This window comes from Panulirus ornatus, chromosome 32 (genome assembly GCF_036320965.1).
Source record: "Panulirus ornatus isolate Po-2019 chromosome 32, ASM3632096v1, whole genome shotgun sequence".
NCBI lineage: Eukaryota > Metazoa > Arthropoda > Malacostraca > Decapoda > Palinuridae > Panulirus > Panulirus ornatus.
Window position 1 is genome coordinate 16,000,717 of NC_092255.1, and position 18,719 is coordinate 16,019,435.

The 18,719-nt window shown below is 37.7% G+C and overlaps 2 protein-coding genes across 3 annotated transcripts in view; both read left to right on the forward strand.

The window, feature by feature from the left end:
- LOC139759070 (palmitoyltransferase ZDHHC3) overlaps positions 1 to 16,386 on the forward strand; it is a 306,923-nt gene extending 290,537 nt beyond the window's left edge. Inside the window, exon 7 of one of the 2 annotated variants that reach the window (XM_071681007.1) lies at positions 1,594 to 2,327. In XM_071681007.1, coding sequence (XP_071537108.1) covers positions 1,594 to 1,752 — 159 coding nt within the window. In that variant the 3' untranslated portion in view covers positions 1,753 to 2,327. Of the gene's footprint in view, positions 1 to 1,593 lie in introns of both variants that reach the window. The other variant, XM_071681006.1, reaches the window with a different exon arrangement.
- Positions 1,786 to 18,719, forward strand: part of LOC139759068 (uncharacterized) — a 134,331-nt gene continuing 117,397 nt past the window's right edge. Inside the window, exon 1 of the mRNA XM_071681003.1 lies at positions 1,786 to 1,801. The gene's annotated coding sequence lies outside the window, so the exon portion shown is untranslated. The remainder of the gene's footprint in view (positions 1,802 to 18,719) is intronic.

The window sequence follows — 18,719 nt, forward strand, 5'->3', positions numbered from 1 at the left end:
ACAACTGCATACTCACCCCTTTCTCCAAAATGGTTGCATTTATCTCCCTAAATACCCCATCCATAAACAAGTTAAACAACAATGGGGACATCACACACCCCTGCCGCAGACCGACATTCACTGCAAACCAATCACTCTCCTCTCTTCCTACTCGTACACATGCCTTACATCCTTGGTAAAACCTTTTCACTGCTTCTAGCAACTTACCTCTCACACCATATACTCTTAAAGACCTTCCACAAAGTATCTCAATCAACTCTGTCATGTTCCTTCTCCAGATCCATAAATGCTACATACAAATCCATTTTTGTAAGTATTTATCACACATTCTTTAGAGGAAAAACCTGATTCACACATCCTTTACCACTTCTGAAACCACGCTGCTCTTCCCCAATCTGATGCTCAGTACATGTTTTCACCCTCTCATTCAATACCCTCTCATTAATTTCTCACTAATACTCAACAGACTTATCCCTCTGTAGTTTGGACACTCGCCTTTATCCCCTTTACCTTTTTACAATGGCACTATGCATGCATTCTGCCACTTCTCATGCACTTCACCATGATCCATACATACATTGAATATCCCTATCAACCAATCAACAACATAGACACCCCTTTTTTAATAAATTCCATTCCAGTACCATCCAAACTCGCCACCTTGCCAGATTTCATCTGCAAAGCTTTCATTACCTCTTCTCTCTTAACCAAACCATTTTCCCTGACCCTTTCACTACACACACCACCCCAAACAAAACACCCTATATCTGCCACTCTGTCAAGAAATACATTCATCAAACCTTGAAAATATTCACTCCATCTCCTTTTCACTTCCTCACTACCTGTTTTTACTTCCCCATTTGCCCCCATCACCAATGTTCCCATTTGTTCTCATCTTACGCATGTTATTTGCCTCCTTCCCAAATATCTTTTTATTATCCCTAAAGTTTAATGATACTCCCTCACCCCAACTCTCATTTGCCCACTTTTTAAACCCTTGCACTTTTCTCTTGACCTCCTGCCACTTTCTTTTATACATCTCCCAGTCATTTGCTCTCCTTCCTTGCAAGTATTGTCCAAACTCCTGTCTTTTCTCTTTCATCCCACCACTCACTACCCTTTCTATTCTGCCCATCTCCCACCTTTTTCTTTATCACGCCACATGCATCTTTTGTGCAAACCATCAATGCTTCCCTAAATACATCTCATTCCTCCCCTCACATCATTTGCTCTCACCATTTGCAATTCTACTCTCAATCTTTCCTGGTACTTCCTCGCACAAGTTTCTTTTCCAAGCTCACTTTTTCTCACCACTCTCTTCTCCCCAACATTATCTCCTCTTTTTTGAAAACCTCAACAAATCTTCACCTTTGCCTCCATAAGATATTGATCAGACATCCCTCCAGCTGCCCCTCTCAGCACATTAACGTCCAATTGGCTCTCTTTTACACACGTATCAATTAACACATAATCCAATAATGTCCTTTGACCCTCTCTCCTACTCACATATGTATACTTATGTATATCTCCCTTTTTAAACCAGATATTCCCAGTCACCAATAATTTACTTTTTTTTTTTTTTAATTTCTACAGGGTATTGAACAACTGAAAAAGGAGCAAGCCAGTTGGGAGAAAAAGTCACGATGGCGAAGCATCCAAGCTGTGTTTGGTCGGTTTTCTCTCACTTGGTTCAGCCCATTCACAACACCTCCACTTCCTACAAAAACCCACTCCTATATGTATGCTGTATAGCTTCTTTAGAGCTGCCATAAAAAAGTCCACAGGATTGCAAAGGGTAATGGTAAGCCAAAATTATTTGTTTGACAAGACCAGAAGCTTGTAACCTCAGATTAGATATAGCAGAACTTCGAACATTGATCCTGAAATGTTTATTAGTACTATGATTACCAGAAATATCACATAATGTACATATGTTACAGAGAAAATTAATGTTGTGCTCTGATGTGATGGACAATCAAGGTTTTGGTCAATCTTACAGTCAGTCTGTAATGAAAGTAGTGTATGTTACTAAAATAGTCAAATGTTCATTTTGTTTTTTAAAGTATGAAAGCATAGGATCACTAACAGAGATAAGTAATTAGAAAGGTTTACTGAATTAGGCTCTCTCAAACCCTTAATATGAAAAGAGGCTAGTATCATATATGTTCAACTCATGTTTTACATGTACCTTTCAGCTCATTTTAACTCTCTTGATTCTTTGAGAATGAGCTGTTTGAGTTGGCATGTATTATTTTCACATTTTAGTCATAATTTCAGATGACAGTGAGATATTTTCTTTTCACAATGTCAATATTTACTGAAGTAAACCACCTTTTAAGGTGTTACTTTACTCTTATCACCTCCATGGTGGCTCTTTGACTTAACTCCACTCTGGAGTAATGGGTAGCTAGCATTATGTGCTCTAATGTAAGTAGAAAGTATTGTTCAGATATTTTTCTTCTTGCATTGTGCAGCTTGTGCCTTGTTGCATGGACCTTGACCTATGCAGTAAAGTTACAACAGGAACCAAACAATGTTGCTGAGAAATTCTGCTTGTAAAGAAGCTGTTACTTGTAAATACCTATTTCAAAAGCCCATCAAGTAAATGTGCTTGTGAAATACTAGTTTTCAGGTAAGATTGGAGAGACCTGCCACTTTGGTTTTGACATCACTGTGCTTTACTTAGCATGAGTAGCATGGATAAGCAGATGAACACTGAAATTGATCGTGCTTTTCTCTTGCTTTCAGAGTGATTCCAGCAATAGTTTGGATCCTCATGTGTGGTTATTGTAAAATCTGCTGGTATGCTTAAATACTTTTAATCAGAAGAAAAGAATTGGTCCCTCCCTGTGTTGTTATTGAATTTTTGTATGACTAGTTGGTTGAACACTTTACAAGTTTTATTGTAAAGTTTAGAATTCTGTAACATGAAGCGAGTTTTGACACAATTCTTCCCCTTGTTAAATTTTGGAACATTTTCTCCACTTCAGTTGGATACCAAGAAGTTGTAGTTCTCCAAATCTCTCTGACAAATCATGTTACCCAAATTCAGTTTTCCTCTGAATTATCAATCATGTGCTTGTATTCACAAGAAGGAACGATATTATGACTTTTGTTTTGGTTGTTTGTAAGTCACACAAAGTCTTCATGAAAGGAGCATCAGTTAAATTGAATAGAACTCATGAGCTTTTTCAAATTGACCCCGTTCATTAGAGAAAATGTCTCCTTATGTCCACCTGTAACATTTTTAGCCTTTTGTCTAATTTCTCTTGAAATAGTTTACGTTTGCCAAAGATACAGCACCCTTAGAACATTCATACTTAGATTGACTTTTGATATTCACAGTACCTGTAAATTCTATACGAACAAATTTGTTGATGGAGTATATTTCTGCACGACCCTCTATGTAAAGTGAAACACAAGTGTATGGCCCCAAGACCTGGTGCTGCTATCTTTTGAGGAACAAAATTTTAAAGGATTTTCATTTCCTAGAAGGCTTTTTTCATCCCCCTCTTGCTTTTAAACCAGCAGTTTCAAAATATTTCATGCCTCTCTTCCCTAGATCAGACTGATGTTCAACAATTTTGATACAGCCATTTTGGCTTCTAAGTGAACTGTTGACAGAAGTCAAGGGGTTAGGTAAACAAGTTTCTTAATCACTGAGACTTGTTGAAATCAGTAGCATGCTGCTAGATTTATTGGCTTTCCATTCACTTACAGGGAACTTTGTGGGTAGTCTCTCCTGTGAATGGATTTCAACCTAAATGAAAAATGGACTTATTTCTGATCTTAAGCTCAGGTTCGGCAAGTCGAAATATGGTGTCTTTTACGTAGCTTAGGAGATGCTGGGAAAGAGTGTGTATGTGGTCTTAGAATTATCTTTAACACCCACAGGTGTTTTAGATTTTTTAGTTGGTGGATATAACTAACTTATTCATTATCATTTCCAAGAGTTGCTCTCAAAAGGTGTTGCATCTTTTCTGTACGATAAGTAATAGTACATTACATTAGGATATTGTTTTATCAGAATTCCAAATGATGATAATGCCCATCATATGGAAAGTACCTCAGGCTCCTGCCCATATTCCGTTATATATGAATTCATGTATCATCCAGAGTTGGCACAATATGTTCAGTGCTTGCCAGTTCAAGTGCTGACATTGTAGTAGTCCATGTGTTCCAGTTTGACTTGACTTTGTTTGTAAGTCTATTTTACTACCAGATAGCTTATTGTTCAGTCAACCTACATGTTATATACACTCCACTTTGATTATGCATTAATGGATGATTAAAAAGCATTATTCAACACTTTTTTTTGGTCCCGGTGATTGTGATAAAGAGGGTAGCAGCAGGAAAAGTGTTAAAAGGCTGTTAAGTTTCAAAAGTTATGCAAGTTTTGGGCAAATGTTGATGTTGATGGTAGCTGTTTAGCAAAGATGTTGCATCGTAAAAGTTATGAAAAGTCAGGTGGTACAGGTAGGAGGAGAAGAAATGTGCTGTCTGTCAAGCAGAAAGTAGATAATGTAGTAATTGTTATGAAACTCTGAGAGTATGATGTTGGATTAACTACAATCACAGTGTGATTTGAAAGTGCAGAGAGACAGAAATTTGAAATTTATGCTGAAAATAACTCTATGAAGCCTTAACCCTTGTAGGATGGTAGATTTCTAAAAGTTGTCTCCCAAAGGTGGTGGATTTTTGCATTAAATGAAATGTTAAAGTATGTGTAATGTAATTCATTTAAACAATTTCAGCTTATTTAAAAAGATAAAACAGTTGTGTACCCAACGACTTCCACATATCCACCCTAACTTACCTCCATGTGCTTAGAGACTCAATCATCCTCTAGCATTTTATTCAGAATCACCCTTCATTGTTACCTGACACATGTACATCTGAATGCACTGATCAATATCCAAAATGTTTTGGAAATGGAAGTAGCTAATCTTAAACAGTTTGGGGGTGTTGAGCTCCAGTTTTGAAGACTCAGGCAGGGTCCCAATATGTATGATTTACATTGATTTTTTTTGTGTGGCTTTGAGGCAAGATTTGGCAACCCTAAGTATGGGAAGTGGATGATGCAATCAACACCCAGGTGTTGCATCACTCTACTTACTGCATTGTTTCCTTCTGGGAAGCCTTCTAGTGCATACACATCCTACTTCTTTCTTTTCTTTCAAACTATTCGCCATTTCCCACATTAGCGAGGTAGCGTTAAGAACAGAGGGCTGGGCCTTTGAGGGAATACCCTCACCTGGCCCAATTCTCTGTTCCTTCTTTTGGAAAATTAAAAAAAAAAAAAAACGAGAGGGGAGGATTTCCAGCCCCCCGCTCCCTCCCCTTTTAGTCGCCTTCTACGACACGCAGGGAATACGTGGGAAGTATTCTTTCTCCCCTATCCCCAGGGAATTACACATCCTACTTGTTTCCTAGAATATTTTTTTTCTTACCTCAACATTTCTATTCATGTTGTGCTCTTGATATTCAGTTGTCATCTTGTAACCCTAAGTCTGTATTCAAGTTGCAGATGACTTAAGTATTGTAATCAGAGTGCAAACCAATTTATTTTTACAAATACAATACAGTACAACACAGTACTTGCTGCTTCCTACAGGGACATTTACTGCATTTACTGATTTTCTGTCTTTTCTGAAATGCACTGCTCTGGTTGTGTAAAGGGCCACATATGACTGACTGGTAGGTGATTTTTCATTAAGGATGCCTTGTAAATGCATGAACAGCCCAGATGACCTTTGCTCTGTGTGTGGGACTGTGACTTTTTAATTGCAGAAGCTTGGCTTAACCCTGATCATCAGGAAAGTCAACAATCTACTCTGGCTATGGAGCCAGGGATCAGGACAAGAGTTGGGCTCCACATATATGTTGCAACATTGGTGCAACAAACCTTTGCAGCTGGTTGAATTGCAAGAGATGATTGATGCCTTTTGCCATACCCAATAGTGACTGTTACTTCTGCATGGTGCCTTTAATCCGGCAAGGTATTTCCAAGAAGAAAAAGTGGGCCTTCAGCTGTATGAATACTATATACTGTCTGCTATGATTCTTGTACCCTTTGGTTGAAGGATTTCCCTTTCTGGAATCCTCAGACTCATTTTCCCTGAAATAGGAGGATGAACAGGGTAATGAAATTTGTGGAATGTGAGCTATGAGCATCGAGATCCTGATTTCACACATAACTTGACGAATGCTGAACCACTCAGGATCATGCAGAAAGAATTAATCGACCTGATCAGAGATCTGGAACCGTCAGTCATTTTAAAGGAAGATCAGATATATGATAATTATCATATAAACACAGTAATTTGGTACTTGATACAATCATGGCTGTATGATACACAATAATCTGTTACTTTTACATAGTGATTTATGAGAATATGTGATGATTATGATACTTTTTGAATTTCAGTTATTTGTCTTTTTATCTGTTCTTATTGAACAGGAATCATTTAAAGCAACATATGATCTGATAAAAAAAAATTTTTCCTCATATAGTGAGGTGAATTAACGTTTGCATTCTTCAGCAACTCCGTTGTGATTTTGGAGTTTTATATTGTTTTCTTGCCATTGCTTTGGCAAACATGGCTGAAAGTGGAAGTGGTAAAAGGGAAGACTTGGAAGGAAAAAGTGTAGTGGCATGCCATAGGAAAAACAGAAATGTGAGCAAAAATATCAGAGTAAGTGGAAGAATCAGTATCCCTAGTTAAAGCTATTGAAGAAAAGTGCTTTTAAGGTGATATTTCATGTGTGTTTGACAGAAATTAGTGCCTAAATAACTCCAATACGTTTACATGAAAAGAGTATAAAACACCAAGGAGATGTCTTCACCTTCCACATCGAGGACAATTTCTGAAGCATTTGCTAGTATTCATCTTCAAAGAAATATAAATGATGCAGTGAAGGCTTACTTGGTGGAGCATGATATCTCCTTTAGAGATGCAGATTATTTATGTGATGTTGTAAACAATTATTTTTCCAATTCTGCCCAAGCAAAGGATATACAGATGAAAAGAAAGAATTGTCAGAGTGTGTGTACTAAAATTATGGCAAAATGTCATCAAGAAGAGTTAACGGTTTAGTGAGGGTACTGAAGTTGTAAGCAGATTTTGGAATCTGTTAAACAGTGAGTGACTTTAATGTGCTTGTTGCCAACATTATTAGATTCGGATCTGATGGTTGCAGATCACTGATGTGGGAACGCAACTCTGTAGGCAGTAGATTCCAAGAAGTATTATGGAATATTTGTTATAAAGTTTATATGCCATTCGGCACACTTATGCACCTCAGAGGCATATAAAGTTACCCAACAATGTTGAACAGTTAGTTCATGATGTACACAACACAATGAAGCAGTCATCAAAGAGGTTGACTCTTTTCAGAGTTCCAAGAATTTGCTGGTACTCAAAAGCAACGCATTCTGTCACCCTCTAGAATGCGTTGGCTTTTATATGCAGCAGTTATAAGAAGAATGCTTGAACAGAGGAGACCATTGCATATGTATTTTACTGATTTGCTCTTCCGGTATCCAAAAGAAGTACAATGCAGTTGTAGCGCATGCATATGAAGTTACAGAATCCCTATTGCAGACTGAACTTTTGCTTCTTGGATTCGTTGTTGCCCAAGTTCACTCAATTGAGCTTATTTTAGAATAAGAGAGTTGTGATAACCTCATTGTATGGACATGTTTGTGAGTTGTACAAAGATATACTGCTGATGTGTATGAACGATGGTTATGTGATGAAAACTCTTGATGATACAGATCCAGTTAACGAACATGAATTTCTTCTAGTTGCACAGGTATACTTGGGAGCTTCAGCATTAAACAGAACAGTGGACAACTCTGAGCTATACATTAACAAAGCATAGGTGAGAGAATTCCGTTTGAAGTGTAGATCCTTCCCTGTGACCGTTGCTAAAGAAATAGATAGGGGTTTGACTTTGGGGACTCGCTTCTTTCCAGATTTGGCATGCTAAACCCAGCCAATTTCCTGGGTTACCAAGGGATGCACAAGCAAAGGCTTATTCTGTTGGCAAGATATCTACCTAGAATTATTGGCCAAGATGTCTTGACCCTTCAGAAATTAGATGATGAATGGAGAAGACTTCGTAAGGACGTTGTGTCAGAAGAGATAACAAACATGGTTAAAGATAATGGTAACATCAAGGTGAAGTTCCCTGACAAATTTTTGGGAACCACAAAGGCAGTGGTTGATGATGATGGAGTACCCACATATGAATGTGTAGCAGTTTTTGTGCTAGAGCACTCAGTGAATGCCAAATGTAAATGATGCTTCTAGGACATTAATGAATGAAAAGTAGAGACAGAAATAGACTGAAAGCCCACACTGTTCAAGATGTGCTGTTCGCTAGCTAGAGTGCCAAAGGCAAGTGATATCAAAACTGTGCAACAATTACGCTTTTAAGAGTAATGATTCAAAATATGAACTCTGAAGTCATGTACTTGAGTATTGCAGAGGAGGTCCCAGACATCCACTGGAAGTCAGAGAGTTACAGTTATGTGGTAAGTACATTAACTCTTCAAAGGTAAGCCTTTGTTTTACTGAGGTATCACATCGAGGGGAGTATGCCATTGTATATATCATTGAAGAGATACATATATTGATATCAATTAACTGATCTTCCATTATATATGTTACTCGTAGCAACAAACTTTTTAGGAAATATTAAGGCTGACATCCACAAGGAACTTATGGAAAACCTGTTGTCATCCTACCTGCAAATGGGCTGCAGAATATGTTTAAGGATGCATATTTTCCACCTTCACCTATATTTGTTAATGGCTAACTATGGCACAGTAAGTGTTGTGGACAACTAATGTTTTCATCTAGATATCTCGGCAATAGAGAAACAGTATCAGGGAAAATGGAGCTCAGCAATGCTAGTGGACTATTGACGGACAAGAGAATCCCCAGGACTTGTATACAAGCAACAGGCAAAAGGGTATTACATTTATTCAAGGCAAGCCAGTGACTTTATCCTATGTCACCAATATAGCATGTAATACATGTGAATTGTTATAAAGTGAATTTTTTCGGAAACCATACCCATTCAAGCATTTTCATTGTCATTTTTGTGTTTAGTGTCCCTGTATCCAATATGGAAACATGTTTCATCTCTGACACAAGTTAAAATTTGTTGATCAGCATGAGCTCTTTTTATAATCTGACACACACACATCCCAGAGGAAGGGAAAGTGCACTGTGTCTTTCTACCTCAATCATCTCTGAGTAACAGTCTTGTTGATGATTTTTTATGTTAGAGATGGGGAACATATCCGGCATGTACACATGCTTCTGCTTAGTAAAGGAAGCATGGGGTCCTTCAAACACTGGTAGAAATATACAGCCCACAACTGTTTCAGAATATTCTTAACGGTTAGAGGATGATTCTGGCAACATGTAGATGATGGTACTGACTGACTTCATAAGGCTATGGGCCTAAATATCCCATTTACGATTGGTGGATTCCCTTCTTTCCTCACTGACTAGAGGCATATATAGATGCCATACGTCACCTTCAACTTGAACTAACATACAGAAATATTAGTAAGGCTTAGTTACAAAGAAATGATCAGGGTAGGAAGACACCATGTATTTACTTAGGCTCCCACCTCACTACATAGTGTAAACAGATGAGATTATGTGTGGTTCAGATGATGAAAACAGCTATCTTATACATGTTGAAAGACCATGAAGATTTGATTATATCAGTGATACACTCAATATCCAAGCACAGGGAGTGAAGTTAAAGGAAGGGTCATACACTAGGGTCATTGGGTACACACTCATTAAATGGCAGTGGTGTGCAAAGATTTAAATAGCTTAGCAGCACAAGGTTGAAATGTCTATGTAGCACTGTGTTTAAATGGTTGAGGTTGTCTTGATATTTTATAAAGCATTTTGAACATTGCTAAAAATCTGCTGTCTGTGAAAAATGACTTCTGAAAACCTTCTCAAGAGGGTTACATGAATAGCTAAACACTAAGCATGATGTGAGTCTGAGAACTCTTAACATTTACAGTGTTCTGTATGAGTGATTACACCAGGATTTTTATGCTCCCTTGGATGATGCTTAAAGCAATTATATTCATCTCTTCATTTTTCAGTGTAGAAATAGATATGTATTGCAATTTTTGATTAAGTAAAAATTTTACTTTTCAATTTCTTTTCAAGAATTATGTGTATACTCTACGTAGTGTACAATACACATACTTAATTACTACAGGACATATATTCAGTACAAGAAATGTACATTTAGGTTTAGCTGTTATTGTATTTCAGTTTATTTATGTTGAAGGCTCAAGTCATAGGCAAAAGTCCACATCAAGGCTGGGCCTTGATTGAATTATAGAAAGAATTATGAAGCAGTAAAAGAAAAGACAAGGGAAATTATTTACGAATTTTTGAGAAAGTGAAAACCTGTTTTGAAATGTGCCAAGTCATGTTTTGAAATGCACCAAGTCATGGTTATTGGGAAAGACATGAGAAGGTTGAGTTCCAAAGCTACAACGGGTAGGGAAAGAAGGAGGTATCAAAACGGCCCACCCTTGAGTTGCTGATGGCCGCACAATAATCATGTGATGCAGCAGCTTGCCGAGTATTGCATAGTCTAGCTAGTGGTGTAGGCAAAAACCAAAGAAATACCTATAGAAGAGGGAAAGTGAACCCACATTGTGGCATCTGGCAAGGGGGTCAAGTTTGAAAGTTAGCCTAGGACAGTTTAAAAGGGGGACTGTTTTCGATTGTCAAGTAAGGACCTCCCCATATGTATGAGCAGTACTCCATGCAAGGATAAATCAATCCCTTGTATAAATGGAGCAACTGTTTAGAAGAGAAGTTTCAACATCTAAACAGGATACCCAGTTTCTTAGAGGCAGACTTAGCTATTCCTGTAATGTGGGGTTTCCAAGAAAGAGTGGATGTTACAGTAATAACAAGTGTGTTCACTGAGTCAAGAGGTGGAATTACAGAACTGCCAAAGGAGAGATGAGTTGTGAGGAGTTTTCGATAGAGAGATGGATAGAAACTGGATCTTGGAGGCATTAGATTTAACAAGATTTTGTGTACCCCACTGAGATATCCTGTCCAAGTCTTTTTAGTTTATTGAGGAAGCTGTGTCAAGACAAGATGCAGATTGAGTAAGAGAAGAGGGAGCGGAATTAAAGGATATGGATGAATGTAGTGTTAAGTCATCAGCGTATGAGTGCATTGATTATCGATGAAAAATCGATGAAAAAAGGAGAAAAAGTATAAGGAACAGGACAGAACCTTGGGAGACACTGCTGTTGATGGAGAAAAGTGGGGAGATTAATCCATCAACAACAACAGAGATAGATCGACCAGAGAGGAAGCCGTATATGAAGGAGCAAAGTGAGGGGGGGGAGCCAAAAGAGGAGTGCTTAAAGATGACACCCCAATGCCACAGTGTCAAAAGCCTTGGATATGTCAAGGGCATATACACGTGACTCCCCAAAATCTTCCAAGGATGATGACCAGACATTAGTAAGATAGGAAAGAATATCACAAGTGGATCTTGCCTTACAGAAGCCATACTGGAGATCAGAGAGAAGACTTGATTTTTGAAGTGCTTAAGGATATGGGAGTTGAGGAGTGATTCAAAGACTTTGAAAATAGTAGACGTCAAAGCAATAGGACGATAGGTGAAGGGGTCAGAACGGCCACCCTTCTTAGGGATGGGATGTATCAATACATGCTTCCAAGTAGAAGGAAAGTTCTGGATTTTAAAGAGAAACAGAGCAGACAAGCAAGCACATTTTACTTTTAGTTGCTGTGTCTCATTTTGTGCAAAATCATGATAGCTGAATTTGATAATCATTACTGGGATGAAGTTATACTAAGAAACAATATATGGAGTACCTATGGTCTTTACCAGTTAGGATAAATGGTATTCTTCTGTAGTGTATTATTTCTCCATTTTAACCTTGGAAATGTTATGTCACTCATTCATTCTCTGTATAAAGTACCACACATTTATCATATGGCGATACTTATTTATGTGGTAAGGGTTTTCATTGCTTCTTATTGATGTATTAAGAGGTACTCAGGGTTTTTACTCTCTCATTTCATGTTATCACCTTTATTGCAAGCCTTCCAGTCCATGCATATAGTACAGTTCATAGAAGCATGAATTGTGCAAGAGGAATGATAGGGCTTTTGTCCTTTACTTATTGCTCAGGCAGAAGCAGTATGGCAGGTCTTTTTAGTACTCTCAGTTAAGAGAAATGAGAATGAAAGCATCATAACTTTGTGTATGCAAAGATTACAGCAGAGAAATAGGGTGTTTTCACATACAGTAATTGCTTGTTAACCAGAAATGCTGGGTGATTATGGATGCTTCTTTGTTATGTCCACTGCATAAACCAAAGTGGGTTCAACTTGGCACCAGCAGGAGATCATATACTCCCATTCCTCCATGTAGTTTTTTTTCTACTTGTGTTTAATGACTTGTGTGAGTGAAAAGCATCGGATATTCAGTATAAGGGCATGAGATACATTCAGATAGTACAGCCAACAATTGATGTGGTAATAGATGGTACATTGAGAGCAGTATTTCAATTGCTTTTATACTTATGCTTGCATTGAGATTATAGAATTTGAAAGAAAGTTCATGTAACCTCATTTGTTATAAGAATAACTGCAATCAATACACATTAGTAAAGGAATAACCCATTCGATCAATTCCTATAGCACTTTGTATATAACACATACCTAATTTGGAAGGTAAACAGCCACTGACCTTCAGTTACATTTCTAGGCATGGAGTGTATCATGAGTATCATGACATAATTTGCCTTGAACTTTCTAAATCTCAAAAAGAAAAGGGAATTCATATGTGCTCAAAGAAATGTAGGTACCAGTTTTGGTTTAAACTCTGTTATGCTTATGAAAAACAAAGGAATGGAAATAGATATTACACAGAATAATGAATACAGTCATTCATAACTTACTCTTTCAAGAAAAGAATTGCTCCAAGTTTTCTAAAAGAGTTCAGAAATAGAGATGACATCTGACCATGTTTTAAGTGTACCAGATTGTAGGGCTGTGTTGTGTTTAAACTACTTGACTTCATACTTTGTACATGCTTGACGTGCTCTTGGCCTCATTCCAAGTAGACAGATGAACAGGTGTCTTTAATGAATACCACTGAATAAAGTAACATTTCCAAATCACTTTTAACCATATTAAACCTCAAGAAGGTTTACAAAACCATACCAATGCCTTAAGTATCCAGCTGGGATCTGTTAATTCAGGTTGATGAATTTTTCAGAGCATTAGGGCATTTTGAATAACATCTGGGACATGAGACGTTCAAACCTATTTCTTGGTATATACTGACATAAATCAAGATATTTACAGTGTATTTTGGATGATCTCATACCCTAGATGGTAGAAGTTCTTGGTGATTGAGCCTTCACTTATAACATGTAATTAAGACATTGGTGGAATGGGCAATAATGTGATGCTGATGTCACCTCTGCAGTGCCCTGGTGGAGAATTTTGCGATGTTCATATCATTACTAAAATATGAATATTTTTGATTTTAAAAATAAATATGGCATGAATGTTTCTTAATATGTATATATAGAGTGTTGACATCTGGAAATTAATTTTGAAATGGCTATTTTTTCTGTACAACACAAGAGTATTGAAAGTATAAAGTTGAATATATGGTCAGACATTGTCAGTAGTGTTATCGTCTTCAGAGTAATCTGTCTTACTGTGCCTTATGATTTGGATTATCCCTACTTTCCTCTCCTTTCTGCAAATCTAAATTACCAGACATCTGCACCTTAATGTATAGAAAATATATTCAGTGCTCAAGGACCAAGTTGATTATATCCTGCTTTAGTTGTAATACCCTTTCGTTAATGATGCTTATTACAAACTTTGTACATATGGAAAGCTTAAATTGATAATTAGCAATACAGATATATTTTGATAAGACAGCCATTCCTTTTAAATTATCCAGTGGCTGATCTCAGTCACTTATTGAAGCTCTGCTGTAGAAGTTAAAAGAATTGTCAAAATTTAGATGTTTCTCATTTTGTTTTCCTTTGTTTAAATGTGCCTTTTCCCTAATCACATGCATTTAACACCACAGATTTTGAGCATAGTCTTTTTCAAATTTTTCTGTTTGTCTTTTTCACTGCATCTCATTCACTTATTATTGCACTGTATTCTTATGAATATTAAAGTTATCATTGTTGTGAATTTTCATGTAAGTATTGATTATAACTTAAGAATGGGTTGGAATAAAGGGGCAAGAAAAATGAAGATGTTCTATTTTGCATTACACTTTTGTAGTGATATATGACAAACAAGTAATGGAACTACACTTTGGAGGTAGTCAAAGAAAATTTACTGATGATTTCCCCAAAATGCAGAAATTTTATTTTTGAATAGGATATATTTACTTCATCCAATCCACATAGATGGGAAAGGAAATTAGGAAATGTGAGAATTCTTTAATTTATAGCCAGCTAAGTTTCTCCCAAACAAGATTCAACCAGTGAAGAAGGCAAAATGAAAGAGCAATGCTTTTATTAGTTGGTATTAAGGCGAAAATTCCAATAACCTTCTGTGGGTGACCCACATTTCTCTTAACCTTTTAATGTAAGAGTAAAATATGCTGTTAATGAGAGTGGTTTGGACTTAATGCAATTCAGGAAGGGAATTTTGTATGGTTCCATCTCTGGAAAATGCCTGAGATCTTACTTTAGAGATAATGAAAACACCCAAAAGCAGCATTGTTTTTCTATAATGACATATAGTAAATTCCCTCGCCATGACTCAAAGTGTGATGGAAGTTTTCAGCTCTGCTGTAGTTACTGAAGAAGAATCTCACATAGCAAAACAAAGAAGAGAATCTTCCATGTTTACTGCAGTGCTGTACAATACTTAGGATGTGCTTGAATTAACTGAATAGTTGCCTAAAAATAAATATGTAATCTAAGCCAATTCCCAAATTGCACCCCAAACCATATTTGTATTATGCTCAGTGCATCCATGATTCATAGCTTCCAAGATTGTATTGTAAGAATCCATCACATCATAAGAGTGTAGAATTTTTATGGTTTCTTGGACATGTACATATCAATTGTAATGAAATAGTAGATGCTGAGGCTAAAGCAGCTATATCTGGCACTCTATACAGGAGGTGTACCTCACATTGATTTTACAAGCAGAGTAGAGTATTATGTTATATGTTAATGACACACTAGTTGGGACTGGAATCCCAAAAGAATAACATGCTATAGAGAAAGGCATTCCTCCTCCAAGAATTGTCATTTTGAGACGTCTTTGTCAGCTGAGTGTTGGTCATGTGATGTTACCCATGGTCACTAAATTTAGAGGAGACCTGCCAAAATATGTGAGACTTACAAATTTCAGTATTCCCATGGAACATATACTGATGGAATGCCAAAAATTTAGAAGTCTCAGAGTGAAATCTATTTTATATAACAATGGAAGGGATAAAAGTATTGGAGAAGTTTTAGACAGTAATGTTAATGTAAATAGACTGATGAATTTTTGTAATTACAAAATATGCAACTCTGTAAGAAAGGTTTTTAGATATCTTTTAAAGTAAGGCAAAATATGTAATTCAGTGTAAATAGTTTTTGAGTTTAGTTTTTAGATATTTTTCATGCTAAAAAGAACTGAATAACCAATAGATTTCAATGCTCTACAGATTTCACAAAATCAGTCAGTCAAACCATTTACCCCTGAGGCTAAAATCACCTTGTGTGAACCACAGATTGCTACAGTCTCCCATGGTATTGAACTGCCACATCATACTTCTTAAATCCTTGCCCATAGTGTATTCTTGTGAACTCCTGATGTGCAACACCTTCAACACTCATTTTCCATTTTAAAGTCATACAAACAAAGCATCTATGGGATGGTGTTGTCACTTCTTCAGTATATGACTCTTGATGAAACCTCTTTGTTATGTGTGATAGTTTCCTTCTTTAGTTCTTATTTTGTTTATTTGGAGAACAGAGAATAGATTTGTTGCCTACATTTAATGTTGTTCCATATTTGAAGAATATGCACCTTGCGGGTGTGTGTACTGTGCAGACCTTTTTTTCACATTCTTTTCTCCATTGTGTTAGTGTGTCATAATGAATTTTGTTTTCATTTTTTAGTTTATTATTTCTCTATGTTTTAAACCTGATAATTTGTGGGAATGTAGTCACTGGTTGTCATCACAACACCATGTGTTGGCCTGATAGTTATTTGCTATCAGGGTTATAACTAGGGTGTGATAAACTGTAATTAAATAGGTAAGTAGAGTATAATGACCTGATAAAACCCATTATTTACCTGTAGGTTTTTTTTTTTCATCCTTGGTTGCCGTTTCCCACTTTAGTGAGGTAGTGCCAGGAAACGGATGGAGAAAGACACATCCACACGCATACACATACAGTATATATACATATACGCACATACATGTACATATATACTTACATCTACATTATTTTTATTTATTTATTTTGCTTTGTCGCTGTCTCCCGCATTTGCGAGGTAGCGCAAGGAAACAGAAGAAAGAAATGGCCCAACCCACCCCCATACACATGTATATACACACACGTCCACACACGCAAACATACACACCCATACATCTCAATGTACACATATGTATACACACAAAGACACATACATATATACTCATGCACACAATTCACACTGCCTGCCTTTATTCATTTCCATCGCCACCTCGCCACACATGGAATACCATCCCCCTCCCCCCTCTTGTGTGCGAGGTAGTGCTAGGAAAAGATAACAAAAGACCCCATTCGTTCACACTCAGTCTCCAGCTGTCATGCAATAATGCCCGAAACCACAGCTCCCTTTCCACATCCAGGCCCCACACAACTTTCCATGGTTTACCCCAGACGCTTCACATGCCCTGATTCAATCCACTGACAGCACGTCAACCCCGGTATACCACATCGATCCAATTCACTCTGTTCCTTGCCCGCCTTTCACCCTCCTGCATGTTCAGGCCCCGATCACTCAAAATCTTTTTCACTCCATCTTTCCACCTCCAATTAGGTCTCCCACTTCTCCTTGTTCCCTCCACCTCCGACACATATATCCTCTTGGTCAGTCTTTCCTCACTCATTCTCTCCATATGCCCAAACCATTTCAAAACACCCTCTTCTGCTCTCTCAACCATGCTCTTTTTATTTCCACACATCTCTCTTACCCTTACATTACTTACTCGATCAAACCACCTCATGCCACACATTGTCCTCAAACATCTCATTTCCAGCACATCCACCCTCCTGCGCACAACTCTATCGATAGCCCACGCCTCGCAACCATACAGCATTGTTGGAACCACTATTCCTTCAAACATACCCATTTTTGCTTTCCGAGATAATGTTCTCGACTTCCACACATTTTTCAATGCTCCCAGGATTTTCGCCCCCTCCCCCACCTTATGATTCACTTCCGCTTTCATGGTTCCATCCGCTGCCAAATCCACTCCCAGATATCTAAAACACTTTACTGCCTCCAGTTTTTCTCCATTCAAACTTACCTCCCAATTGATTTGACCCTCAACCCTACTGTACCTAATAACCTTGCTCTTATTCACATTTACTCTTAACTTTCTTCTTTCACACACTTTACCAAACTCAGTCACCAGCTTCTGCAGTTTCTCACATGAATCAGCCACCAGCGCTGTATCGTCAGCGAACAACAACTGACTCACTTCCCAAGCTCTCTCATCCCCAACAGACTTCATACTTGCCCCTCTTTCCAAAACTCTTGCATTCACCTCCCTAACAATCCCATCCATAAACAAATTAAACAACCATGGAGACATCACACACCCCTGCCGCAAACCTACATTCACTGAGAACCAATCACTTTCCTCTCTTCCTACATGTACACATGCCTTACATCCTCGATAAAGACTTTTCACTGCTTCTAACAACTTGCCTCCCACACCATATATTCTTAATACCTTCCACAGAGCATCTCTGTCAACTCTATCATATGCCTTCTCCAGATCCATAAATGCTACATACAAATTCATTTGCTTTTCTAAGTATTTCTCACATACATTCTTCAAAGCAAACACCTGATCCACACATCCTCTACCACTTCTGAAACCACACTGAAACCACATCTACATACACTTACATATACAGATATACACATTGCATATTCATACTTGCTTGCCCTCATCCATTTCCAGCGCCATCCCCCCCCCCCCCCCCCCCCCCCCCCACACAAGAAACATCACCACCTACTGTGTCAGCAAGGTAGTGGCAGGAAACAAGAATGAGAAAGGCCACATCTGCTCATATCCATACATGAGCTGTCATGAGTAATGGACCGAAACCACAGCTCCCTATCCACATCCATGCCCCGCAGACCTTTCCATGGTTTATCCTGGAAGTTTCACATACCTTGGTTCAGTCCATTGACAGCACTTTGACCCCAGTATACCACATCGTTCCAATTTACTCTATCCTGTGCACACCTTTCACCCTTCTGCATGTTCAGGCCCTGATTATACAAAATAATTTTCACTCCATCCTTCTATCTCCAATTTGGTCTCTTGGTTCTCCTTGTTCCTCCACTTCTTATAAACACATTATTATTATTGTTATTATTATTATTATTATTATTATTATTATTATT